This window comes from Pseudorasbora parva, chromosome 14, assembly GCF_024679245.1.
Source record: "Pseudorasbora parva isolate DD20220531a chromosome 14, ASM2467924v1, whole genome shotgun sequence".
NCBI classification, from domain to species: Eukaryota; Metazoa; Chordata; class Actinopteri; order Cypriniformes; family Gobionidae; genus Pseudorasbora; species Pseudorasbora parva.
Window position 1 is genome coordinate 12692201 of NC_090185.1, and position 26858 is coordinate 12719058.

Genomic DNA, 26858 nt, shown 5'->3' on the forward strand with positions numbered 1-26858 from the left:
CACACACACACACACACACACACACACACACCACTCACACACACACATCACTCACTCACTTACTTTCACTCAAACACTCACTCACTCTCTCTCTCTCACACACACACACACACACACACACACACACACACACACACACTCTCACTCTCACTCACTCACTCTCACTTACACACTCACTCAAACTCTCACTCACTCACTCACTCACTCACTCACTCACTCACTCACTCACTCACTCACTCACTCACTCACTCACTCACTCACTCACTCACTCGCACACTCACTCACACTCACTCAATCACACCAGACGCACACATTATATACGTGCGAGCTCAATTTTGAATCAACTTCTGACAGAAGAGCTGCACGATGGGTGTATCTTGTAGCAGAGGGTGAAATCAGTATGTACATTGACGATTTAAGGGAAATATATAAATTTAATATAAAACCTTGAAATAGCGCTCTGTGGCGCGGCAGGATTTTGAACAACTTCCTGAGTCGCTACGGACAGGTGCTGAATGCCGTCGCCAGTGTGTGAACACTCATTGAAAACAAAACATTTTAAAGACGTGGCGCTGAGCTTTGCGTCTGGTGTGCGAGTCCCTTCACTCTCACACTCTCTCACTCATACTCACACTCCATACTCACTCTAAAACACACACACTCTGTACTCACTCTCTCACTCACACTCCGTTCTTACTCTCACACGCCGTTCTCAGTTGTTAACCCCTAACAGTTTTTGTTAGGGGTTAACACAGTCTCACACATTCGTACTCCGTACTCACTCTCAAACACACATGCACAATGCATGCACACACACACACACACACACACACACACACACACACACACACACACACACACACTGTACTCACTCTCACTCACACTTCGTTCTCACTCTCACACGCCTTTCTAAGTCTCACACACTTACACTCTGTACTCACTCTCAAACACACACGCACAATACACACACACACACACACACACACACACTCCATACTCACTCTAAAACACATACACACTCACTTCGTTCTCACTATAACACACATGCACTTGTGTGCATAATGGATGGTTAAGCGAGATGGACAATATTATAAGAAAAAAATGATCTATATGTTCTACTCAATATTGTCAAATAAATAAGTGTCTGTCATTTATTTGTCTTTTTATTTTCCCTCTTCCAGAGGAAGAAATTGACCAGCAAAGCTTTCTACTTCTTGACGACACCACCATAGCAGCACTTATACCAAGAATTGGCCAAAGAATAAAATTTACCAATTATTTCAAGCAGTTACATACTGTAAGTAACTAATCATGCCTTTCACATGCTTCAAATGTAAAAAATCCACTCCAAACCACAAAGAGTATTTCTTACATCTTAATGCCATTCATGCCATTAACAGTTCGTCTAATTTTTTCTGTTGCTGTGAGAACAACTGTGGTAGAACATTTGCATACATGTGGTCATTCAAAAGACATCTGTTGAGAGATCACATGCAAGCAGATGATGGGCCAACAAGAGAAATCATTCCATCTACCTCTTATGAAGTTTCACATCAACATGATGCTCCATCTACTAATGTGCATACAACAGACACTGAATATGAGGGGACAGAAGAAGCGTGGGATGACTTTGACAAAGAAGAAATAACTAACCGTTTAGCAATGTTTCTGGCAAAGTTGAGAGCGAAATCATCCCAAACATATTCTGCTGTCAACTTTGTCGTCAAACAAACTGCAAGTTTAATTACAGATATAGTAGGCAGTCTAAAGGAGAAGACCATGTCCTTGTTTCAACGATTTGGACACCAAGATGACGAAGCAGTGAAAAATTTGAAAGCTCAATTTGAGATGGCTTCTGAGCCATTAAAAGACCTTGAATCTGAGTACCAGCAAATGAAATACTTCACAAAAACAGGGTGTTTCATTGAGCCTGTGGTAGAGTATTTTCCAGGGGTATCCTATTGTCAGCGGCGTGACTCTACATCTGGCATGGTTAAACAAACAGCAGTACCTGATACATTTCAGTATGTTCCATTGCGTCCACTTCTGAAAAAAATTCTTGAAACACCTGGAACAATGCAAATCATCATTGACTATCAAAACACAGATCGTGAAGCTGGAGTATTACAAGACTTTCATGATGGAGAGCTTTACAAAAGCCACTCCTTGTTTTCCAAAGAGCTTTCCATCCCACTTCTTTTGTACAATGATGATTGTGAGATGGTTAACCCCTTGGGATCCAAAACTGTTGTACACAAATTAGGACTGATATACTTCCAGATCAAATGTTTGCCCCCCATGCTGTTGTCTTCTCTGTCTTCATGCTTTTTGTTAGCTGTGTATAAATCAGATGATGCTAAAACATATGGCATTGATTCTGTTCTGCAGCGTATAACTGGAGATATTAAGGACTTAGAAGAAAGGGGAATCCTTATTGACACTCCCAGATTTTCTGGTACTATTAAGATCAGTGTGGCTCAAATCTGTGGAGACAACTTAGGACTGAATTCACTCCTTGGCTACTCAGAAAGTTTTGCTGCTAACCACTGCTGTCGCTGGTGTAAGGTGGATAAAGTAGATATGTGGAGTCAGACTGTGGAAGACCCAGAGATGGTTCGCAATGCTCAGAATTATGTAGAGGACTTGTCATCCAACAACCATTCCGAAACAGGACTCAAACGAAAAAGTGTGTTGGATGAGTTGAAGTACTTCAGTGTTGTGGACAATGTAGCTCCAGACATCATGCATGACATTCTTGAGGGAATTGGACCTTTTGAAGTCAAATTGGTTCTGGCATCCTTATTGGCTGAAGGGCTTGTGAGTTTAGAAACACTAAACTACAGATTGACAAGCTTTGATTATGGATTTCCTGACAGTTGCAATAAACCTAGTGTACTGAGACAACATGAACTTAAGAACCCTAATGGACCAATGAGACAAACTGCTGCTCAAATGTGGTGCTTCTTAAGGTTTTTGCCCATCATCATTGGAGACAAAATACCAAAAGGGAACAAACACTGGGAACTGTTGCTGCTTCTCCTGTCTTGCATGGAGTTCATTTTCTCCCCCTCCATCACAACAGAGGCCACCATATACCTGAAACATCTAATTGCAGAACACCACACTGTATTCTTGCAGCTTTACCCACATCTGCACCTGAAACCCAAACACCACTTTCTCCTCCACTACCCAAGAGCCATTCGGAAGATTGGTCCATTAAAACAATTTTGGACAATGCGATTTGAGGCAAGACATAATTTCTTTAAACAGCTGAGCCATGTAGTTTGTAATTTTAAAAACATTTGCAAAACTATGGCATTCAGGAATCAGATGATGTTGTGCTACCGCTTACTGACAGAAAGTGTTTTCTCCAAAAACACAGAGTTTGGACCAGGGCATGGCTCATTTCTTGCTGCAATTCAGGGAGAATTCGTAAAGGGTCTTGAAGAACCCCCGTTTGCTGAGGTTTTTGTTCCTGATTGGGTAGTTGTCAATGGCACAGAGTACAGACCAGGCATGACCATCACAACAGGATGCACAGAGGATGGAGTACCTCATTTTGGGTTGATAAAAGCTATAGTAACTAATGGCCTCAATGTTGATGTGAAACTTGTTGTAAAAAAATGGCACACTGTGGGTTTTGATCGCCATTACTTTGCATATGCGGTCTCCTCTGATGAAGCTCTCGAGGCTGTCTCTGTGAATTCACTGCACGATTTTCAGCCTTCGCATGCAGTGAAATCATATAATGTAGAGGATGACTTGTACTACGTTCCCTTGCGCTACAGACAGTTTTAAGGCTGTTTATTTATTTTTACATGAAATTAGCCCCCCCCCCCTTATTAGTACATCTTTATTAAATACATGTTATAAATATAAGCTTCTTGTACACATACACACTTTACTATGGGTTAGATGTAGATATTACAATTTTAAGGTTTGTTATTAGAATTTTAAAAGGCCAATTCTTGGTGTGGTGCATTAATCAATTAAGGATATACGACAGATTTTAGAGGGAAGCACACATGGGTCTTCTGTTCTCACCAATTTGGAACAAAACCAGAAATTATGTCTTGAAGACCGAAGGAAAATTGTTCGCATTTTAGTGTCCTATTTAATGGAGAAGTTTGGGGAATAGTAAGTGATGTTTTAGTCATTGTTGCACTTTACATAAAGTCATTCAATCATAAATTGTCAATTCAATTAACCTAATATCTGTTAATCCTTTTACCACTAAGTCCATCAGCAGACCAAAAGAAAGAGCTTTGGCCCTGGTCACACAATTCCCATGCCTTAAAGATTCAGAGGGCAGTGGATATGTGAGTATCCTAATCCCTAGTTGTCAGAACTACGGCCACTTTTACACAGCAGTCCAATTTTTGAAAAACACAAAAGATGTTTTGAAGACACTTTTAGGAAAGCTATCGTTTATTTAAAGGGATCCCATGGTGTTGAGACTTGTATGGCTTAATATAACATAAATGATGTCTCTTACTGAATTATGTGGTAGAAAACCCATGAAAGATCTACGTTATTTAAAAAATCGATTTTATATTTGGACCATGGGCGGCGCCATTTTGTTTGCGTTCTAGGTTGATGACGTAGAGTGGTTGAACTCCTCAATCAGCTGGCGTTACCCGTTGCTATTTTTACCACAACGCAACTCGAAAATTGTTTCAGAGTTAAACAAAACCAATGAATTGCTTTGTAATTGTACTTAAAACACACTCAAACATACATGTGCACACAAACTCACCTACACAAGTCACAAACAGATCGGCGGGCGCGCACACACACACCTGACTGCTCTGTCTCAATCGCATGCATCATCACCAAAACATCATGCCTCTCTTCCTCACGTTACTTTATCCCATCGTCCTACCTAGATATTTCCCTCTGCTGGTCACATTAGGCATTATAGTTAATCTACTATCAACAGTCTATCTAGGGAACAGGATGTGTTGAACAGGATATCAACACAGGGAATAGATTGAGGGTTATTTATGCGCGCGCAGTGCGTGCGTGTGAGTGTGTGTGTGTGTGTGTGTGTGTTCGCGCCGATCTGTTGGGGTGTGTGCGTGTTCGCGCCGATCTGTTGGGGTGTGTGTGTGTGTGTGTGTTCGCGCCGATCTGTTGGGGTGTGTGTGTGTGTGTTCGCGCCGATCTGTTGGGGTGTGTGTGAGTCTGCGTGAGAGAGAGAGTTTGTGTGCACATGTATGTTTGAGTGCGTGAAGTCGGACAGCTGTTTGTAAATCGGCTTTACTCGTTATTGCGGTGGAACGTGAGACTGAATGACTGCACTCGAACATGTCCACTATGGTGTCGGACAACACTACTTGTCCGTCCCTTCAAATAATGCCCTATTTAAGGGTATAGGGTCGATTTCGGATTCAGCCCCTGTCGTGGAGACTGAGCAGCCCAACATCTCGATTGAGACAGAGCAGCCTGTCGTGTGCGCGCCCGCCGATCTGTTTGTGACTTGTGTAGGTGAGTTTGTGTGCACATGTATGTTTGAGTGTGTTTTAAGTATAATTACAAAGGAATTCATTGGTTTTGTTTAACTCTGAAACAATTTTCGAGTTGCGTTGTGGTAAAAATAGCTACGGGTAACGCCAGCTGATTGAGGAGTTCAACCATTCTACGTCATCAACCTAGAACGCAAACAAAATGGCGCCGCCCATGGTCCAAATATAAAATCGATTTTTAAAATAACGTAGATCTTTCATGGGATGTCTACTACATAATTCAGTAAGAGACATCATTTATGTTATATTAAGCCATACAAGTCTCAACACCAGGGGATCCCTTTAACATATTTGTGTTGATGTTTTAGGAGGTATGGTATACACCAGGGCGATACCGCCATCCTGCCACAGGGTTTTTGGAGGAGCGACTCCGTAATATCAGGAAGCGCCTTCACAGACACGGTTCAACATCTAGACAGGGGTTGCAGAGCACATATGAGCGCCGAGCTACTGTGACTGATCGGATCACTTTATTGCCAGGTAGGAAAAATGTAACCAAAGTTGCTGAAACCTTATTGCCATTTTTCTTTCTATTTTCTTACCTTTTTCTTTTTTTATTCCTTTAATTCATATTGTGCTTTGATCAAAGGAGGTCAATGTTATTTTGGAAATTTCAGTAGTAACTGTTACAACGGTTGCTTTAGGTTGCTGTGATCAATCTGGTGCTCTTTGATTAATGCAGATTCACGAGTGAGTGAGGCAGACAATAACAAAATGACAGAGTGGCTGAAGAAGAATAAGCAACCAGTTAGTCAAGTTGAGGAATTAATGAGAGGAACGGCTATCTACCGAGCACAGTGGATAAGAGAGAACGGATCCAAATCTTTAATGGAGATCAACCAAGAGTATCCAAGACTTCTAGACACACCTGGAATGGTAAAGAAATGTTACATTTACAATAATAAAATGAAGCCCTAACCTTACTGAAGCTAAAATTCTGTATTTGTGATTCTCTGATTCAAATAGCTTAAATTTTAATATAGAAAAACAAATGTCTACCTTATGAGGTGTTGGTATGATTGTAACTATTCTTCTTCTTTCTTTCTTTCTTTCTTTCTTTCTTTCTTTCTTTCTTTCTTTCTTTCTTTCTTTCTTTCTTTCTTTCTTTCTTTCTTTCTTTCTTTCTTTCTTTCTTTCTTTCTTTCTTTCTTTCTTTCTTTCTAGATTGCTCAGGACTTTGGTATTTTATACCCACATGCCAAAGATAAACTTTTTGAACTTTGGGGACATGCATCTCAACGAATCATTTCATATTGCCAGGGCGAGAAGAGAGCTTTGGATCTTCTTCCAGTACAGACTAACATTTCTTCTGGTGAGAAAATCCTGCATAGCAGCTCTGTACTTTCACATAATATTAACTATAATGTAATGCACTTGTTTGGAGATTAATCCTTGTTCTTTCAATTTAATGTAAAGACACTCTTGGAGATGTTGCTTTAAAAACCCTGCCAGCTATCCTTCCTCCATTGCCATACAAGACGGGCAGCAAGATGGTTCGGCCCTCTTACCAGGAGGCGAAACAAGCATTTGTTGATTTACAGCCTGTAGGTACATCATTGATGACAACACATTTTGAGTAATATTTGATCTATGTGTGCATTTTTATCATTTCAAATTTTTATTTAAAGGTTGGAACAAACATCATTCTGTATTTAGAGGAGGAGGAGCAACGGAGGCAATTCCCTCATGTCCTGCAGCTTGGGGATAAAGCCATCTGCTCACAAGCATTCGTCATTGTGGGTGGAATGGCACTAGAGCAAGACAGCCTTTTACAAGCTGTAGACACATGTTTTAAATTATTTTATGTTTTAGATATTGAGTATCCCAAGCCTGCTGCTGCTGTTTGGCAGTTTCTACAACACTCAATATATTCTGTGCCAGGAGGTGTTCCATCCACCCATTGTCGCCTTCTTAGGCAGTTTATAATTGGATAAGCTGGACTAGCTTCAGTTTGTTTTGTTTGTTTATTGTGCTCTTATAAGTTAAAACATATGAATTGTTTTTTTTACAATAATATTCTATGCCTGGAGGTGTTCCCTCAATACACTGTCGCCTACAATGAGGCAGTTATTTATGTTTGTTTGTTTATTCATTTATTAAAACATTTGCAACCATAACTACAGAAAATGTTTACAATTTTTCAATTTCATGTAAATAAAGCATTGTCAATATATTGAAGTTGTGGGTTATTTATTTACATGGCAATAATAATAATAATAAATTATAATACTAGGTGGGTTAACTACTAATAGCAACATTTTGGCCAAATGACCCAACAAATTAGTTATTTTGTAACCCAATTTATTGGGTACAACTTACTACCCAATGTATTGGGTTAAAATAACCCAACAATAGGTCGGTGCTATATTAACCCACCATTGGGTTATATGTTGGGTCATTTTTAACCCAACTTTTTTAAGTGAGTAAATATTCAAACAAGCTACAATTTCCGTGTCTACGTGACATTCATTCGTTCTTTATTTTACAAACTAAATTTTTTTTTAAATAAAATAAACGGACAAATCATATTATTCATGGAGTTGCGATTTTGTGTATAACCATCATAACGCTATTTCTTTTAACGTTAGGCTACCAGATTTACTCAGATCCTTACCGTTAAGAAAGTGTTCAACATCTCATACCTGCTGGTTTCTGGACTTGCATTTCTCCTTTGGATTTGTTGATATTTCCTGGACATGATTCCGCTTACCGACCTCATCAGCAGGCTTTTGAATACGATTTTCTGCCATCTACAAAACCCGGTTTTGCTCTTAAATGTTCTGACCTAGGCCTATCTTTGCTTTTTTTGTGTTTGATTTAATATAATTAAACTAAATATTTGTTTATTCTATTTTATTTATTTTTTAAAAATGTATCTGTATGGTCGCTTACCACATGCTGTTATAATAAAGTTGAATTAGTTGAATAAACTTGTCTTGTATGTAATTTTTATTCTTCAAAAGTGTGTTGCAGGTGTTGATTATGAATTTACTGTTAGGCCCATAAATAATAGGATAAACAATAGGCATATAAAAAGTATAATAACTGAAATTAAAAATGAACCACTATGGGGAATGGTGAATATAGCATTAAAAAAAATAAGTTGTCAGAATGTCGTCTTGAAGTTGCTGAATGTTGCGCAACAACGTTGCTACAGCCCCGTCGCGTCTTACAATTCTACGTTGTTACAATGTTGCGAGCACGTTGACATGCGACGTTGCCATAGTAGAAATGCAACGTGCCACAGACGTTGCCACAACGTAAACGTGTTTGCTGGGAATCCATCAAACTCAATTCACAGCCAGAAATATCTAAAGGTGTAGAGGGGGAAATTATTTTGGCAGGTACTTTTTTAAATATGAAATAATACAGGACCACAGTGGAAACTGCCTTTGTCTTCATGAAGCCAGCTCGTTCTGCCCATCACTAATAGATCCTGCTAAACCTCCTTGTATTTTTTTATTTTTTATTTTTTACTAGCATTCAGTTCTCTTTCGCTGTGATATTTAGTTTTAAAAAAATCGTAAAGGTCGTACAAGATATTTGAAATGCAAAAAAAATGTAAAAAAAATATTTAGAAAAAAGTTACCTGGTTGCCTTAAAATTTTGAGTTCATTGAAATTAAAATTTTAAGTTAATACAATGAACATTTTTTGAGATTCGACAAGCTTTATTAAAATATTATTAAAAGATTTTGTAAGCATATTGGGTAATTTGTGTGTTTTATTTCTGATGACGCAGTGAAACATGCCAAATTGTGCTATTTACATGATTTATCTATTTTTATGTGGTTCAGATACAATAATATTTTGAGTTTTTATTTATTAAACAAATTTCCTTCATTGTATCAGCATACATTTTTAATTTCAATAATTAAATTGATCCTAAAGATCCTGCTAGCGCCATCTTGTGACTGAACATGGAAACACAACAGTGTCGGCCTTCAAACTGATATATAATAGAATCCTTTTGAATAACGCATTATTGAAAAAAAATATTTTCCTAAATGTTTCAGCAATTTTAGACAACAATTTTGAGAATTTTAACATTGTATTTCAGTGGCTCGTATTCTCTCTTTTCTTCTGGTTAGTATTGCCTGTTCACTCCTGCTGGTGGATGCTGTAACTTCAGTATCTGGAGGCATTTCTCATTTGAAGTCCTTTCAAAAGTATCAATAATCTGTATGTTTTGAAAAAATGTAATTATTTGCAAGCTGAATATAATTATTACTTTATAAGATATTACTTCATGCTTCATGGTATCTATTATATCTGTTACCATTGAGTGACTCTTCTCAGTAAACCTCATCTGTGGGCAGTTGTGGCTACAGACACTTTCTTACAACCACTGGATGTAAGTAGAAGAATGAAATGTATATGAATGAAAAATATATAAATGCATAAATACAAAAGATCTAGAGACCCCCCCCCCCATAAACTATAAAAAAAACTATAAAAAATTGTTTTTAAAAAAAATATATAACTTATAAAGCAAATATCACTTCCTTATTTCATGGCCATATTGTACATGCATTAATCCAATAATGTAGCCAGGTTTATTTTCACTGAGATCACACGTGTTATGTGTGTACGCATGCTCTCCCGAGGAAATTTTGATTTCTACATATGTGTATTTTAAGATGTTCTGAAGGCCAAAAAAATAGATAACAATAGCTTGAAAACCATGTCACTCGGCGCCGCTGCGGATTGAAGAACACACTGACACAAAGACTAAAAGACGGGACGAAGCCGTAGCCGAAGCCTCGCGCCAGTTTCATATGTTTTAAAGGTTAATCACATATTTTTTTTTTAGCGGGGGCTGAGGCATAAGTTCATAAAAAAGGGCCTAGTGACGACCATGCCCTTGTGAAAAAAAAGTGCACTTTAGTGTACTTTTATAAAGTGTACTTATTACACAGATAATATACTTATACTAAATACACTTAATTGTGCAATTAAATGCAATGTTTTCGGTGTACTTAACACACATTATATGTAATTGATTTCAAATTTATCACATATTAAGTTGAAATAAAATACAATAAGTTGCAATTAAGAGTGATTTTTTGGAACAACTTAAGTGGTACTTAAATACAACTTTATATGTACTTTCATAATCACTTCTAGTGTATTGAAATTGTAATTAAAGTGCACTGCTCAATGTACTGACATCCATTCTACTGTCAAAACAAGCAATTAATATGAACTAAAATATACCTTAACGTAATTTACATGTACACTCTAATATAATGAAATACATTCATAATTACATTTTTCAAATAATACAGCTGCAATTTCGTATAATAAACACATCCAAATTTAAATCCTCTACATTTATTGACAAAACAATCTGTAAAACAAATATACAAAAAAAACTTTTTTTTGATGCCCAAGAAAAACCCAAAAAACTATTTACACAAACACAAGAACATATGTATTCTGTCAATTTTATCATTAAATTCAAGTGATGCCATATTGATGCTCTTTAATGTGACATGACAGATCACTGTAAAGACATCAGTTCAAGCAGCACTGCGGCACGAGTGAATGTGATCACCTTGTCATAGTCAAAGAATTAACATAAATTAACATCAGAAGGTATGTTAAGGATACATTACAACTTACTAAAATGTATCACATTGTGTAATCGTTCAGTGTTTCAACAGCAGAAAGATGTCGATAAAACACGAGAGAGATGAACTCTTTCACTAAATGTATGCATTATATTAGCCTATATATTCATCATATTCTACTTAACCTGAAAACCTGAAAAAAATCTAACCTATAATTAGATTTATAAGTTAATGCATGAGAAGTTTACACGTTTGCATACAATGCAAGTGCAAGTAAGGCCTCCCTATATAGTCTACACTATACAGCATTCTTTGTCGTTTGATTAAACAGAAACAACAAGGCAATTATATATTACATTCTGAATCAAATTATAATCTTTGTGTGCCCTTTGTTAGAGTTAAGCTTGGTAGAACGTCCTTCAGATATGTCGCAGCCTCAGATTGGAATTTGCTCCAGACTGAGTTGAAGCTAAAAGATCTGGTGACATTTAGTCATTTTAAAATTTTACTTCATCATTTTGAGAGTAAATTAATGGTGTGTAATTGTTTTTGACTGGTTGTATGTTTTATGTTTTTTATGTGACTTTTTATGTATAACTGTACATGCAAACACAGCTGCCTATCTTGGCCAGGACAGGACATTTTAATCTCAGTGAGTTTTTCTCCTGGTTAAATAAAGGTAATAATAATAATAATTAGTAGAGATTTTTTTTATATTATATTTTTAATTCTTTAAGAAACCTTTAGTTTAGGACAATTACAATTTGTTCAGTAAACCAATAAAAAAAAAAAAAAAAAATAGCATTTTTATATTTAGTGTTCCTCCCCGAACTGTCAGCTTTGTGTACTGTTACACCCCTATTATTAATGCAATCTTAAAATCAAAAGTTGTATATATGTTAATTATTTAATGCATTTTTAACTTGCATGAACAATGACTATAAATTTAATTAACTAGCTTTGAACTATAATTTATTAAGCAAGGTCAACAACTATTAATAAACACTGTAAAAAATTAAATTAAATAAATAAATAAAAAGAAATCACCGTTAGATCATGTCGGCCAATACATTAAATAACGTTAACAAATTAGATCTTACTGTAAAGTGTTACTGAACTTATAAGCTCTTAAACCTTTACTAGCACCAAAATTAGGACCAAAAGGTTTATTCTAAAATCTTATTCCAGCATTACAGTGAAAGAAAAAAAAAAGAAAGAAAAAAAAACTGAAGAACTCCAAAGGCACACAAAATTGTTTGTCACCAACTATTTTCAAGTTGTTTGGAAAGTGCTGTTTATGTCAATGTCTGAGAAGCTCTCCATCAGTAGGAAACTGGCGCACCATCTCTCCACAGTAGATGTGAATGGACATGTTCCAAAGAGGCAGGAAAGAAAAAAATATATACCTTGAGGAAAGAAAAAGAAAACGCAAAGAAATAACTTGTTTATAAAACAGATCTATCCATTATTATAATTGGCTCAATTAAATTAAAACGATAGATGTACAGTTGTGCTCCAAAGTTTATATTCACACAGCAGTATCTGTATGAAAAAAAGAAGAAAAAAAAAGAAATCATAAAAATGAGCATGTTGTCTCTTTTTTATCTAGTACTGCCCTGATGAAGCAGTTTATTCTGCACGGTGTGTGTACGCTTTTGACCACAACTGCATCCCCTATGTGATGAATTACCTCAGTCGTCAGGGTAGAATGATTGGAGAGGTTCCTTCACGTATCCCACTGAGCACATCATCTTCACTGACACTGGACTTTAAAAATAGAGAACATTTTAATAATGGTTTTTATTCCTACTTTACAGGGAATTAAACATAACTTAAATATAGATAAATAAATAACCCAAGACCAGTGTAAATTGAGAAAAGTATTCTTGCATTTTTCCTCATCTTGCCTTGCAAGTTTCAGCTTAACTACCTCGTACCATCTCCATGAAGGATGTTCTTGTATTTACCACGCCTGGCACAGCAATGCTGCGGCTCCATTCCTTTGGGTGTGTGGCCTGTAAAATATATAATGATTAGGGTTTCTGTAAATGCACAAGTGGGAATGTATTACTTACAAATGGACAAGATGCAAAGCATTTAAAAGCTAAAGACTTGATAGCAATGTTTTAGCTTGTGTGATCAGTGTCATGGCTGGGCATAAATTCATAATTAACATTAACTTGACCTCATCAAGATGGCTCTGTAATTCCACACAGCTTGCACTGGATCTCCAATAACACATCTGTATTGATCCAACAAAATAAAAAATAAAATAAGATAAGCACAAAATATTAAAAACACAAATAGTACTTTAACATCTTACTCTCCAAATGCAAAAAGAAAAGAACATATTAAAATCATTATTTCATTACTGGTTGTTATAAGTTAATATATGGAATAAATGTATATAACGTTAAATGTCCTCTGTCCATTTAAAAAGTAGGAGTTCGATTAAAATATTGTATTTACAGCAGGCAGATTCATTGAACATGCCCACACCGGCGATCATATTCCGATTTAAGAAATAATTATAATGCAATCTTAGATACATGATAGGAAACATGATTAATTCACCTCCCGAGTCCCCTATCTGCGATTAAACTATAAATAACTACACCGTAATAGAGAGCTACCATGTTACGGTGAAAATGTAAAATCAAGAGAGCTTATATCAAGATATACTTACTTGACTCGTTATTTGTAGCATATAACGTCTCATCTGTAATGATCCGAACGGTTCGCTCCTCTGTTGTCTGTTCTCTTCAGCTTCATTTTCCTCACGCATCGCGATGACGCAAACATGGCAGACCGCGCATTTTTCAAAATCATGACGTAGTATGTTTGGCGCATGCGCATTGAAATATTAAGTATAAATATAAAATAAGATATTTCGTGCATTAAATGTTGATTATAAATGACGTATTAATTATCCATTTCTGTTCAGGTTGTTCTAACACACTGTGTAGTTGGACTGTATTTCAGAGAACTTGACTCATTCACCTAACTAAAAGTCAATCATGTTTAGAGTCTGATTAAAATGAAATGTAGCCTATTTTAACTGAATTTTAATGCAAATTAATTTGGTTTAGATTTGTTCAACTTTTTCTTGCAATTAATGCAATTAAATGTGTGTTTAATCGCCATACAACAACATAATATTGAAAGTAGGTTATTCTACACATGTAAAGTAGCCTACAGTACATTAGGCAACTCCTCTCATAAAGATTGACAATGTCAAATTATGTAGAACACTGACACTTGTAGTTGAGTTCATAGGAGCTAGTTATAACATTTCAACAGTATGTTGTACTGGAGTGTAAGCGAGTGAAATTTTGAAGAAAAATAAATTAACCAATGTAAATTTGGTTACTCATTTTTTTTTTAAATCATTTATTTTCCATGTGCTTTGTCATTAGTAAAATAAGTGCACTTTATGAAACAAACTCATAATTAAAATGGTTTAAGTAAATTTAGGTGTAGACATTATTACAAGGTGCATTTTTAAAAAGTGCACTTAAGTGTGTTTATAAATATTGTCATACAAGTTTACTTTCTTTAAGTGAAAATTAACTAGATATTATTACAAAGTACACTTATTAAAAGTGCACTAAAGTGTGTTTATAAATATTGTCATGAAAGTGTACTTTTTTAAAGTACAAATTAATTATATATTATTACAAAGTGCACTTATTATAAGTGTACTAAAGTGTGTTTATAAATATTGTCATGAAAGTGTACTTTTTAAAGTACAAATTAATTAGATATTATTACAAAGTGCACTTATTATAAGTACACTAAAGTGTGTTTATAAATATCGCCATGAAAGTGTACTTTTTAAAGTACAAATTAATTAGATATTATTTTAAAGTGCACTTATTAAAAGTGCACTAAAGTGTGTTTATAAATATCGTCATGAAAGTGTACTTTGTTAAAGTACAAATTAATTAGATATTATTACAAAGTACACTTATTATAAGTGTACTAAAGTGTGTTTATAAATATTGTCATGAAAGTGTACTTTTTAAAAATACAAATTAATTTGATATTATTACAAAGTGAATTTTAAAAAAGTGTACTTAAGTGTGTTTAGAAATATTGTCATTAAAGTGTATTCTCTTTAAGTACACTTAAGTGGCACTTAATTTTAATTATATCATATTATCTACAAGTGCAGTTTTAAAAAAATATACTTTAAATATATTAAGTGCACAAAAAATACACTTTCAATACAATTAAGCACACTTCTTTTTCACAAGGGTGGTTATGACAGTATTAGTCGATCAATTTACACTAAACAGCTATCTCTGATGTGTTTTTAAAAAAAATCAAATTAATATAATGTTCTGCACCTGAAATGAGCATGTGGTCCGTCCAGTACTAAAATTCAGTGTAATGTTTTGCTCAACGTTATGATAGAGCGACCAGCTTAGAGAACAAGTAACCAATAAGTAGGCTAACATACCTTCTTTTTTATATTTCCTCTTTTTTCTTTTTACGATGAGCTGGCTTTGACCTCTTCATGATGATGAAACTAAAGCACTGATGACGACGTTCCCTGCCGCCCGATCTCATTTCATTACAGCAGCTCCACTATCACCATGGCGACTTCACTCCAATAATCGCAACTAATCAGAATGCCTTGAAATAGCAAAAGTACGAAATATTAAAAATAAAATATATATGAAATAACTAAAAAATCTTGTTGGGGCGGGGGCTCTGACTCAGATTAGATTTCCTGCCGCGGGTGCGTAGGCTAGGTGGGGCAGTATGTTTGTTTTAACAGGTGTTTCCAACACTTGGACTGAATCCGAAATCGTCTCTTTAAATAGGGCACCATTTGAGGGGACTGCTATTTGTAGTGGTGTCCAAAATCATACTGGACGATACTGAGTAGGCTAAGCTGCTCATTCACTGCACCGCAATAACAAGGCTACAGCCGCTTAACACACAACGGCTGTACGACTTCATGCACTCGTTTTTATTCACTCCTTCAAGTAATCTGTAGCCAATTAGTGGACTATGGGAATAGTGAATGAGGGTTTAGGGGGCGATTTTAGATTCAACCCTAGAGATAGGCTTGGTGGATGTATTTACCACACAAGTTGGATGTCCACCATCATCGTCAGAAGTAGTAACAAATGATTATTGATTATTCTCTGCATTTATAATAAAACTAAATATAAAACACAACAATGCTTCATTGAAATATATTCAAAATATTAAACATATTAATATGTGGTTCAGGGAATTGCAAGCTTATATTCGCCTAAATAAATTAAATATCCTGGCCCTTTTTGCTAAATGACAATTTTAATGATCAATCGCCATTATAAAAGTATAAGAAAATGTATGAAACAATGAATAAAGCAAACAATCCAGTCAAACAAAAACACCACTAGTAGGCTAACGGTAAAGTAAACTTCTCTTTGCACTTAGCCAGAAACTATTTGCCAGGGAACAAATTATTCATGAGGCCAAAAATCACCTGTTGAATCTAAACAATACAAATGAAATCTCATGTTTAACCACTACAGAGACGTCAGAGGCAAACGTCAGAAGGATGCGCTGCTTTTAATCAGAAATATCATAATTGTTCCGAACAGTGAGGGTGAGCAGGCACAGGGCGGGAATGTTTAACAATAAATCAATAATTCACGGTAGGAGCCATTTACTTGCTTTATTTGCAGATGGCTTGCTGGAGTGTTTTTGTTCTCTCTGATTGTATCACCAACGCTATCTCACGACCAATTCGTACTAATTCATACGAGTTAATAAAAGGTGTCTAATTCGTACTAATTTGTGCGACCTCACTCGTACGAATTCGTAAGATTTGTCTAACCCACGTGATGGGTAGGTTTAGGGGCGGGGTCAGGGGTAGGTCAAGTATGAATTCATATGAATTTGGTAACTCCTAAAATATGTACGAATTAGCAAAAATCGTATGAATTTGTACGAGTGAGGTCGTATCAATTCGTACGAATTATACACCGGTAGGCAGTGGCCCACCTTACTGTGACCACAATGCGGTCACCCAGAGTTTATAGCACCTCTTTTTTTACCACTACACCTCTGATAGTGAGCAAGCTGACTAGTGTGGTAAAAGTAGCTATACAATAGGATCATGTATGGCTGAAAGCTATTGCCATTTTAATGTTTAAGCAGCCTTTATTGTCTACATTATGCCTTTATTGTGAATGTGATTATAAACAATGCTTTCGTGTTGTGCTGATATGTTTGCCAGTGATTCTATGATTTTCTGGGACCGGGAAATGACTGAAAATGGTTATAGTGTTAAAATAACATTTTCCACACTATACGCACAAAAGTATGAACCTGCGTCCTCCATTCTTTCCGACAAAGCGCCTGAACACAACCAGCTCATAATCACGACTTCTGAAGTGGGAAGTAGGAAACTTCCGATAGCACGTGACAGCAGCATAAGTCCTTGGCTTCTGTTTGTTCAATCAGTGTTCACGACTGCGCAGTTTGTTATCTGGTGCACGCGAGCTTCGTTTAGTCCGTTTAGTCCCGTCCGAGGCCAGGAGACTGCGCAGTCGCAAATGTGGATTGAAAACAAACCCGGAAGAGAAGACAATGCTGCATAAAGTCATAGTTTTTGTTATTTTTGGACCAAAATGTATTATGCTTCAAAAAAATTCTAACTAACCAACTGATGTCACATTTTCAATGGAGGAACAAAAAGCTCACGGACTAAATAGAAAATATCTTAAACTGTGTTCCGATCGAGATGAACGGAGGTCTTACGGGTGTGGAACGATATTAGGGTGATATACAGCGGCGTAGCACCAAATTTTGGGCCCTGGGTACAAACCATCTTGCTGGGCCCCCGTACCAAATACCATAGTGTCATAATCATAAAAACACTTAAAACGTAAACAAAATAAGCCACACTCTGATAAATGTAGAAAACTACTGACTTACTGACTTCTAAAGGGCCCCCCCAGCCTCGGGCCCTGAGTACTCGGTACCCTTTATCCCCCCAGTCCGACGGCCCTGATGACATGAAAATCATTTTTGAGTGAACTAACCCTTTAATGCCTATATTTGTCCAATATTAATAAACATATATTCTTAATATTCTTATTCTTTGGCCTCATTCGTGACCTCTGGGGAAAAAAGAGGTCAGCTCTGCTTCCTATTGATTTGATTCTGCATAAATCCATGTACGGTTTTGCAATGTCAAGTAAAATCATTTTTGTTTTGCGAATATGGTGTCTTTATGTCGCTTTCACATGTGCACCAAACAAAAGATTGAGAATAACAAATCCAAAAAATATTATTGGATTCTACATTGACACATTTACCCAGAAAATTCTGGAGAGACTAGACCATTCAATAGAAAAGCTATTAGATTCAAATAAGTGTCTTTTAAAAGGTGGGATACTTTAAATGCAAAAAGACAACGTTCAGAGAAGCCGATGACCACTAGGGTGGGAAAAAAGTGAGTGTGATATGACAAGATGAGAAAAAAACTGAGTGTACTCATCAAAATAAATGCGTGAACATTAGGCAGGTCTTCAGTTTATATTCCACCTTGCTCTTAGTTTGTCTTTACCTCTCATTAAGATTATTTTAGCACATTGTTGCATTCATGGCGGTAGAACCTCACAAGATTACCCATCGATCCGCAGATGTTTAGTCATTGGTTTTCCATTATGAAACTCCACAGGCCAACTAAATCAGCAACATCAGCTGCACCAGTCACTGATTCACCACATTAAATGCTTTTTAACGAGAGCTCAGTACAACAATCTGAAAGCTACATCAACAGATCAAGTATTATTAAGAAAGAGTTTCTGTCAAACTGATGATCACAATCCGGCCGATTGTCAAATCAAAAATCAAATCAAAATTGTATTTATATAGCACAATAAATACAACAGTAGTTGGCCATTGTGCTGTATAAGAGGATAAATACATAAATATAATAATGCAATAATAAAAAATGAGTTTACATCAGAAACACTAATTTGAAATCTTTCAAATAAAAATTGTGTGTGCTGGTTGATCTCACACTGCTATTGTTCCACTAACAGACAGACAAAAACCGAGGGGCGGAAGACTGCAGCCAAGAATGAGAAACGAGGTTCATTCACACACACACACACACTGTTGTTTGAGCACTGAGCACAGTCCCAATGCTGGCCTGGCCGTGTCATTAATACGGTTGTCACAGCATTCGCTTGCAGTGTAATTGTGGTCGCCGAGACACTAGGTCATTCTGCGTCTCAAACTTCCCCAGCTCAAATTTTTGATTTTGTTAATATTTTTTTCTGTAGAAAGACAAACTTTAGATGGCATTGATGTATTACTGAGTAAGCACTATTTTGTAGAGGGGGGGTCAAAATTAAATTTTAGATCTGAGATTTGGAGTCAAATTACAGGGGTGTAACAATTACTTTAGAAAGATGGCAGCATCATTACTTTATTTTTACACAGATATTGGTACGTCTATTAGTAAAATATGTCGAATTTAGCAATCTTTCATGATATGCGACAGTTAAAAAAAAGCACTTTAATAGCAGGTTGCACATCCGCATTACATTTATTTATTTTTTTGCAGTATTGACATGTTGTAACTTTTGTACAGGTCAAGAGAAGTAAACGATTGCGCACACACTTGTATGCGGAAAAAAAGAAGTAGTATACTTTTGGCTATAACGGTCGCTCACACCAAAACCAGTTCATTTTCAACAGGAGCTAGCGGCGGGCGGACCTGTCCCAAATGGCACACTTCGTACCTTAGGCGTAGAGATTTTAAATATCAGGTCAACTTTATGACAACAGAATTCCTTCTCTTGAGTGGATTCCAGAGAACGCAGTCCTGTAAACTTTGGTTCCCACAACATTAGTTCCCAGGCAAAATGGAGGAGAGGTTGATCATTGCTGTGGCGTAATTTTCGGCTGATTTGGCTTATGAATGATGATGATAAGTGATGTTTAGTATTTGACCAACAACACATTTAACAAGATTTACAACAGAAGCTACAAATTAATAAATGAAAGAAGATGGATCAGTTCAATTGTATACATTAACACACTCTTTTAACATGGACATTTAAAAAGACAGGATGAATTTCTTCTGGTGAGTGAAATGTTTTCCTAAGGAGAGAACAATGAACAATGGAATGAGTGTTTGTCCTCACAGATCAAATACACAGATTCATATCTTTATATGAATGTTTATTAATATGGCTTACAAATGAGAATAATACTAATTCACAACAGTGAATAATCCAAGGCACACATTTCCTTAAGTTGCTACATGAGTTGAGTAAATGCAAACAAGCACTGTAAGTGTATAGTATATAGTACATTTGACTACTATAAGTGCAATAAGGCCGGATTTATAAGCATAAATACAAAAACACTTCAGATCACATTTACAATTTGACATTCACATGAGCATAACCAGATACTAATGTGATAAAGGAATAGTTCACACAAAAATAAAAGGCTTCCATCATTTACTCATCCTCCTGTCATGATTTATTTAATTTTTTTGACTGAAAAATGAAAACCAATAGGGTCCTATACTTTTTAGACCTAACTTTATTGTGTGGACAAAAACATTCTTCAGAATAACTTGTTTTTATCCTCAGTAAAAGGAAAGTCAGATGTAGGGTGAACTATCCCTTTGATTATGATATAAAACAGCACATAAATACTTTGAGAAACACTGCTGTGGTCCACACATCTTACAAAACATATACGATACTTCTGACACTAACTGTCTACAGTTAGGCTCCATAAAATCAAACTGTAAGAGTCTAACAGAGTAGCAGGCGTTCCCCGCGGTAGAAATCGTGTTTTGTTGTTCCGATTGAAAAGGAAAAAGCAAAAGAGTACCGATTACAGGGGTAGGGGCTCAAGCCACCCTGTGCATGCTACTGGTGGTAATATGAAGTGTAACACTGATCAAATGAATTATGATTCAACAACACTTTTCCTATTCATCTAACCCAAAGAAGCTTTCACATTTAGGCAGCACACCGGTTTATTTCTCACTTTCAATAGACATCAATGAGGTCAATAGGTGATGATGTCAGAATGGCATGAAATCTTTTTTTTTAGTAAAGCTGTTTGTTGTTAGGATGATAAAGTTACATATTTAGGCGGATTTAAGGGTCATGCTCTGAGAATGACACAGGATCAATAACGTTAGGATCCTAATGCTAGGAGCGTTTTTGTTTTTTTCAACTATGTGAAAGTCGGTCAGTGCATTTTTTGTTTTTAATCGGTACATTTTACTGCAGATTACGCCGCAATTTCTGGGCAGACTTTGCAAACTGACTTTTACGATATGGATCCGCCAGCAGAGGTGGACAGCAAGTACATTTACTTGAGTACTGTAGTTAAGTAGCCTGGATGCCAGCCGGATTCAACCCCGCCCACAACATTTGAGTTCAGGAAATTTGGTCTGGACTTGATCCGTTGTGATGCAGCTATGCTCGAACTAGAGCTGTTTGGACCAATCAGATTATCAGGGCGGGCTTTATACGATGATAGACGGACGATCAATAGTAACTTAAAATTCCATCTCCAAAGAGCGATCGGTTTGAATTCACTCTAATCCCAAATGGAGAACTTGATATATGCACCTTAAATATTTCTCTCGAAAATCGTTTACACTCATCTTTCGCTTCTACTTCTTCCAGCGTGCGTGCAGTTGAGTTCTGTTGACAACTATGTGTCGCTCCATTGCTCTGATTGGTTGTAGGTCTATCCAATTGATGTCTTTCCTTGTTCGGTTGAAACACGCCCCATAATCACAGCCCAATGGAGCAGTTTCAGACTCATATTCTGACTAGAATTGAGTATGGCCACGTCAGGCTAGTATTTAAATACATTCTTTGAGGATCTGTACTTTACTTGAGTTTTATTTATTTATGGAAACTTCTGACTCTAACTTCGCTACATATGAAAGACAAATATTGTACTTTTTTACTCCACTACATTTCTATCAAGGTCCTCAAAGCCGAAAGTTGTTTCTGTAGCAGCTTTGAAAGTCGATGGCAGATTTTTGGGTTTTTGCAGAAAGCCGATCAGGAATCACTCTTGTAGGGTCACGTGAAGGTCAATGATTTCCCAGAATTTCTGCAACACTGATCAGTTTATAGCAGAATGGATGAAGACAGTTCCTCTGTGCGCACCCATGGCCACACTTAGAAAGTAGCAGTCAGTTTTCTGAAAAGATTAAAGATTAGTTTAGTTGGCATGCACCTGATGCATGTCTTATAAAATGTTCAAAAATGTTTAAAAACGTCTGTGATAAAGAGAAGAGCAGGCATATGGATGAATCTGCACACAGAAAGTGTCTTTTGCAACAAAAAAAAAATTCTCCAGCTGAACGGACCAATACATAAAATTATGTCAAAATGTTAATTTTGTCAAATATTCACATAAACAAAGTTGATTATGTCTTAAGTGAATGTAAACAGTTGGGAGAATATCATATGTGTATCAGTGTATAGGATACATGGATTTGGCCTTAAAGTGACAGCAGCGTTGTAAATGGCTTTGTAACTTTTATACAAGTATTTAAATTAGTTTAAGGTACTCGTATGCTAGCATTTCGGATGGCGCATCACTTCGATGGCATATTGTGCATTTATACAACAATGCTACAATAATAAAAATGCATATAAAAAAGGAAATTTACTTTTACTTAAGTAAAAATCAGTTTTTTTACAACTTTCCCCTGTAACGGAGTAATATTTGACCAGCAGTACTTTTACTCAAGTAATGAAGTTGTGTATTGACCACCTCTGTCCGTCAGCAACACAAACATGTAAGTAATCACGTTTATTTAAATAACTGATCTGTGAACAGTGATTTCTGATGCATAATTGTGGAAGTTTTCTTTGTCTTAAATGATCAACTTCACATTGTTTCTCTTATTAGCATGACAATAATCTTTTATTTTAGTTGTGATTAAACGTTGAAGCTGTCAATCACACAGCACAAGCTTTTCTGGACACTTGCCATAACTCCTGTCTCCGTTAATGTATTCAATGACGCCGTTACACTGCACAACAACGCTCTTACTGTATTTACATTGTGTTTTATTATTCATGTTATTCACGAATGTGACTAGACAAGAAGTGTTTGTGTTTTCGACAGTAGACATATGAACGAGTTAATGTGTGCACATTTTAAAATAAAATATATATAAATATAATTTATTATATTTTTTCAAATACTTTTAATTGTAGACCTATAAATTATTTTACCATTATTATTATTTATTTATTCCCTTAAATTCCTTTTAATAATTTAATTATGAGCCAAGCACCGAAGGCGCATAGGCTAGGCACGTATTATATTCATTGCCATTCTTATCATCATTCTTCTGTTTTTTCTCCCGCTCTGGGAGTTTATGGTAGCACATAGAACCGCTTACGTGCAAGTTATGAAATTTGTCACACAGATAGAAACTGTCACCGTAGCAAATGTGGAGTCTCTAACTGATCCTTTAGCTCAAGACGATTCAATAGCACGCTACAACAGTTTTCCATCATGAAGATTCTTCCGCCATTTTGAATTTTCCAAAAAAGTCAGTATTCAAAAAATGTAACCAGATTTTTACACCAGTGTAAAAAGTCCTGAAATTCAAGTTGATCTGCCAAACCGTTCTTGAATAACGTGTGAATGAATTTGTCACAGACATATAAAATAGTTGGGGGCCAGATTTACTAAACAGGGCGAATTAGTGTGAGAGCTCAAGTCCATAAAAGCGCCGTAACTCTCAAAATGGACTGAAGAAAAGTTGCCTGACCATTTTGAGGTTTTACAAAGTGTCTCAGGGAATTACCGTTCACAGGTAAGACTGAACTGTTGTTTTTGGTTTTATTTGGTCATTATAACATTATGAGACTGTTCTTCTTCTGCCTGTTATTAATATATGACTATACTATTATATTATTGTACTACTCACAAGTCAACTCACCATTTTATTTACTATTTTTATTTTACTGATTATATTTAAAAATGTATGCTACAAATACTATTTTATTCAGTTATTATATTACTATTATCATACATATAGTTTATTATATTTTTAGGCTAATAATAATAATAATAATAATAATAATAATAATATGCTATAGAATAAAACTGCAGGAGTGTAAGGGTTCTCTGTAAAATAAAAATAAAAACAGACCGTACGGTTCTGTCCTGTAGCTCAACCAGTAGAGCGTGGCGCTAGCGACGCCAAGGTCATGGGTTCGATTCCCAGGGAAAGCAAGAACTGACAATAATGTAAAATGTGTACCTTGAATGCAATGTAAGTCGCTTTGGATAAAAGCGTCTGCTAAATGCATAAATGTAAATGTAAATGTTCTCTCAAGTCTGATGACACATCTATAATATGTTTTTTTTTTTTTTTTTAAATAACAATGTGTAATACAGACAGAGTTAAGTTAATGTATGTTTATGTCAATGGGAACATTCTGACTTGCCAATACATTACAAAAGCATGAACAAAACCTCTGTATGAAAGTGACGTCTGCTCAAACATGAATCATGACGTAGCGTCGCACGTAGCTCGCAAATATTGAGCTCTCTTTCAAGTATTGCGCATGTATAGACAAATTCACACAAAAAGTATGTCTTTTTTATATCTTGGTGAGTAATCATAGCAAACATTATAGGTTATGTCTTAATGTATAAAAGTAAAAAAAAAAAAAACATTCATGTGTACTATGTACTGAATGTGTGCATTTAAAGGGTAAGAAACCTATTCCTGCTGTCTGTTTTAAATATTAATCAAACAGCAAAATGACTTAGAAATCACTCACCGCTCGTTTGAACAGCTTTTTATCTTCAATGATGAATAATCTTTATTTAATTTAAACAGTGAAGATACATGCAATGTTATTTTATATTTGATTACTTTATTCAGTTTATGCACCTGAAAAACCTTGTTTTACATGCATCTTTACTCTATTGTATTTATTTGTGCTTTTGCGTGTAGTTTGATTATTTGTTCTTATTTTGTTTTTGTATTTTTGACTAATGTCCTAATTACCCTGAACATAGCACATACTGAACCGTACCGAAACAGTCACCCTAAAACCGTTATATAAATCAAACTGTGAGTAATTTGAACCGGTCGACCCCTATACAACTGCTATATACTATAAACTGAACTATTACATCTGACCTTAGTATATTACGCTTTATTTCATAAATATGAAAGGGTTCCACATAAGGAAGAACTGAAGTCACTTAAACTAATAAAAAAGTCAGAGTATCATATTTTAGGGGTTGATTCACTCACCCCGGACAGTAACACTGAATTCCCAGCAAATATTCTTCCCGAATACGCTGGAGATCTTTAGCTGATAAACTCCAGTGTCGCTGCTTCTGGTGTTTTTGATGGTGAGAGATCCAGTTTGACAGTGCAGCTCCAGTCGGCCTCTGAATCTCTCATCATCACCGTATGAAGTCTTACTGATGTCTCCCCTCATTCCAGATGCTAGAGTTTTACCTTCGAATCTCCACTCCACCTTCTCATCTCTTTCTATGTTAAAATCTGTGATTAGAATTAAACATTCTTCCAAACTCACTGACTCCGTCTTCTCGGGACCGGACTCACCTGGAGAACAAACAGAGAAAGTTATTTAGATAAAACTGATGATTTACAGTAATGGATTCAACTCACATCACATGATAAATTGATAAAATAGAGTAATGAGTCTTTATACAAACGTGAGCAATATAAAATGTGAGGTTATAAACAAGTTTACTAAATGAACTTGACGAGTCCCTGAACCCAAATTTAAAAACCAGTGTAAGATTGTAAGATGCCAGGACGTCTGAGCAAAGGAACGACTACAACCGAGAAAACTAAATATGTTTTTTCGGGAAATTAACATTTGTCTTCTAGACACTCAGTGTTATGTAATTGTCAGGTATCCATCTTTTACTCTTTACTTCAAAGCATTTGATTTTACAGCTCTGGAAAAAATTAAGAGACCACTGCAAACTTATTAGTTTATCTGGTTTTACTATTTATAGGTATGTGTTTGGGTAAAATTAACATTTTAGTTTTATTCTCTAAACTTCTAACAACATTTTTCCAAAATTCCAAATAAAAATATTGTAATTAAAAGCATTTATTTGCCGAAAGCAACAATTGGTCAAAATAACAAAAGTATGCTGTGTTGTCAGACCTCGATTAATGGAAAGAAAATAAGTTCATATTCATTTTTTATTTAATTTAATTAATTTAACACAATATTTATGTTCTAATTTAGAAAGAGTTCAGAAATCAGTATTTGGCGGAATAACCCTGATTTTGAATCACAGCTTTCATGCGTCTTGGCATGCTCTCCACCAGTCTTTCACATTGATGTTGGGTGACTTTATGCCACTCATTTTCAAAAATTCACACAGCTCTGATTTGTTTGATGGCTTGTGACCATCCATCTTCCTCTTGATCACATTCCAGAGGTTTTCAATGGTGTTCAGGTCTGCAGATTAGGCTGGCCATGACAGGGTCTTAATCTGGTGGTCCTCCATCCACACCTTGATTGACCTGGCTGTGTGGCATGGAGCATTGTCCTGCTGGAAAAACCAGTCCTCAGAGTTGGGGAACATTGTCAGAGCAGAAGGAAACAAGTTTTTCTTCCAGGACAACCATGTACGTGGTTTGATCCATGCGTCCTTCACAAAGACAAATTTGCCCAATTCCAGTCTTGCTGAAGCACCCCCAGATCATCACTGATCCTCCACCA

The 26858-nt window shown here is 35.9% G+C and overlaps 3 protein-coding genes and 1 long non-coding RNA gene across 5 annotated transcripts in view; 1 reads left to right on the forward strand and 3 right to left on the reverse strand.

The window, feature by feature from the left end:
- The window catches only part of LOC137040110 (uncharacterized), a 61522-nt gene extending 45927 nt beyond the window's left edge, over positions 1–15595 (reverse strand). The window contains exon 1 of the mRNA XM_067415521.1: positions 15560–15595. The gene's annotated coding sequence lies outside the window, so the exon portion shown is untranslated. The remainder of the gene's footprint in view (positions 1–15559) is intronic.
- Positions 4118–7459, forward strand: LOC137040732 (uncharacterized). Its single transcript, XM_067416506.1, has 7 exons — positions 4118–4137; positions 4239–4319; positions 5834–6005; positions 6208–6401; positions 6690–6837; positions 6942–7069; positions 7154–7459. The coding sequence occupies exons 4-7, from the start codon at positions 6240–6242 to the stop codon at positions 7457–7459; spliced, it is 744 nt and encodes a 247-aa protein (XP_067272607.1). The 5' UTR covers positions 4118–4137; positions 4239–4319; positions 5834–6005; positions 6208–6239.
- LOC137040122 (uncharacterized) lies at positions 10844–14229 on the reverse strand. The gene is made up of 3 exons (XR_010897854.1): positions 13028–14229; positions 12788–12864; positions 10844–12503 (listed from the first exon to the last, which is right to left on the reverse strand). It is a non-coding gene; the product is annotated as an uncharacterized lncRNA (long non-coding RNA).
- Positions 15596–20316: 4721 nt separating the features above from the next.
- The window catches only part of LOC137040109 (uncharacterized), a 29267-nt gene continuing 22725 nt past the window's right edge, over positions 20317–26858 (reverse strand). For both annotated transcript variants that reach the window (XM_067415519.1, XM_067415518.1), the window contains 2 exons: positions 25400–25717; positions 20317–22305 (listed from right to left, as the gene is read on the reverse strand). In XM_067415519.1, the coding sequence (XP_067271620.1) occupies positions 22298–22305; positions 25400–25717 (326 nt within the window). In that variant the 3' untranslated portion in view covers positions 20317–22297. The remainder of the gene's footprint in view (positions 22306–25399; positions 25718–26858) is intronic.

What these genes read in the sequence shown, in the direction of transcription:
- LOC137040732 (XM_067416506.1), top strand. Translation starts at nt 6,240, where the DNA reads ATGACAGAGTGGCTGAAGAAGAATAAGCAACCAGTTAGTCAAGTTGAG. An exon ending in ACAGACTAACATTTCTTCTG is followed by an intron (nt 6,838 to 6,941) that starts GTGAGAAAATCC and finishes TTTAATGTAAAG; the next exon opens with ACACTCTTGGAGATGTTGCT. An exon ending in CATTTGTTGATTTACAGCCT is followed by an intron (nt 7,070 to 7,153) that starts GTAGGTACATCA and finishes TTTTATTTAAAG; the next exon opens with GTTGGAACAAACATCATTCT.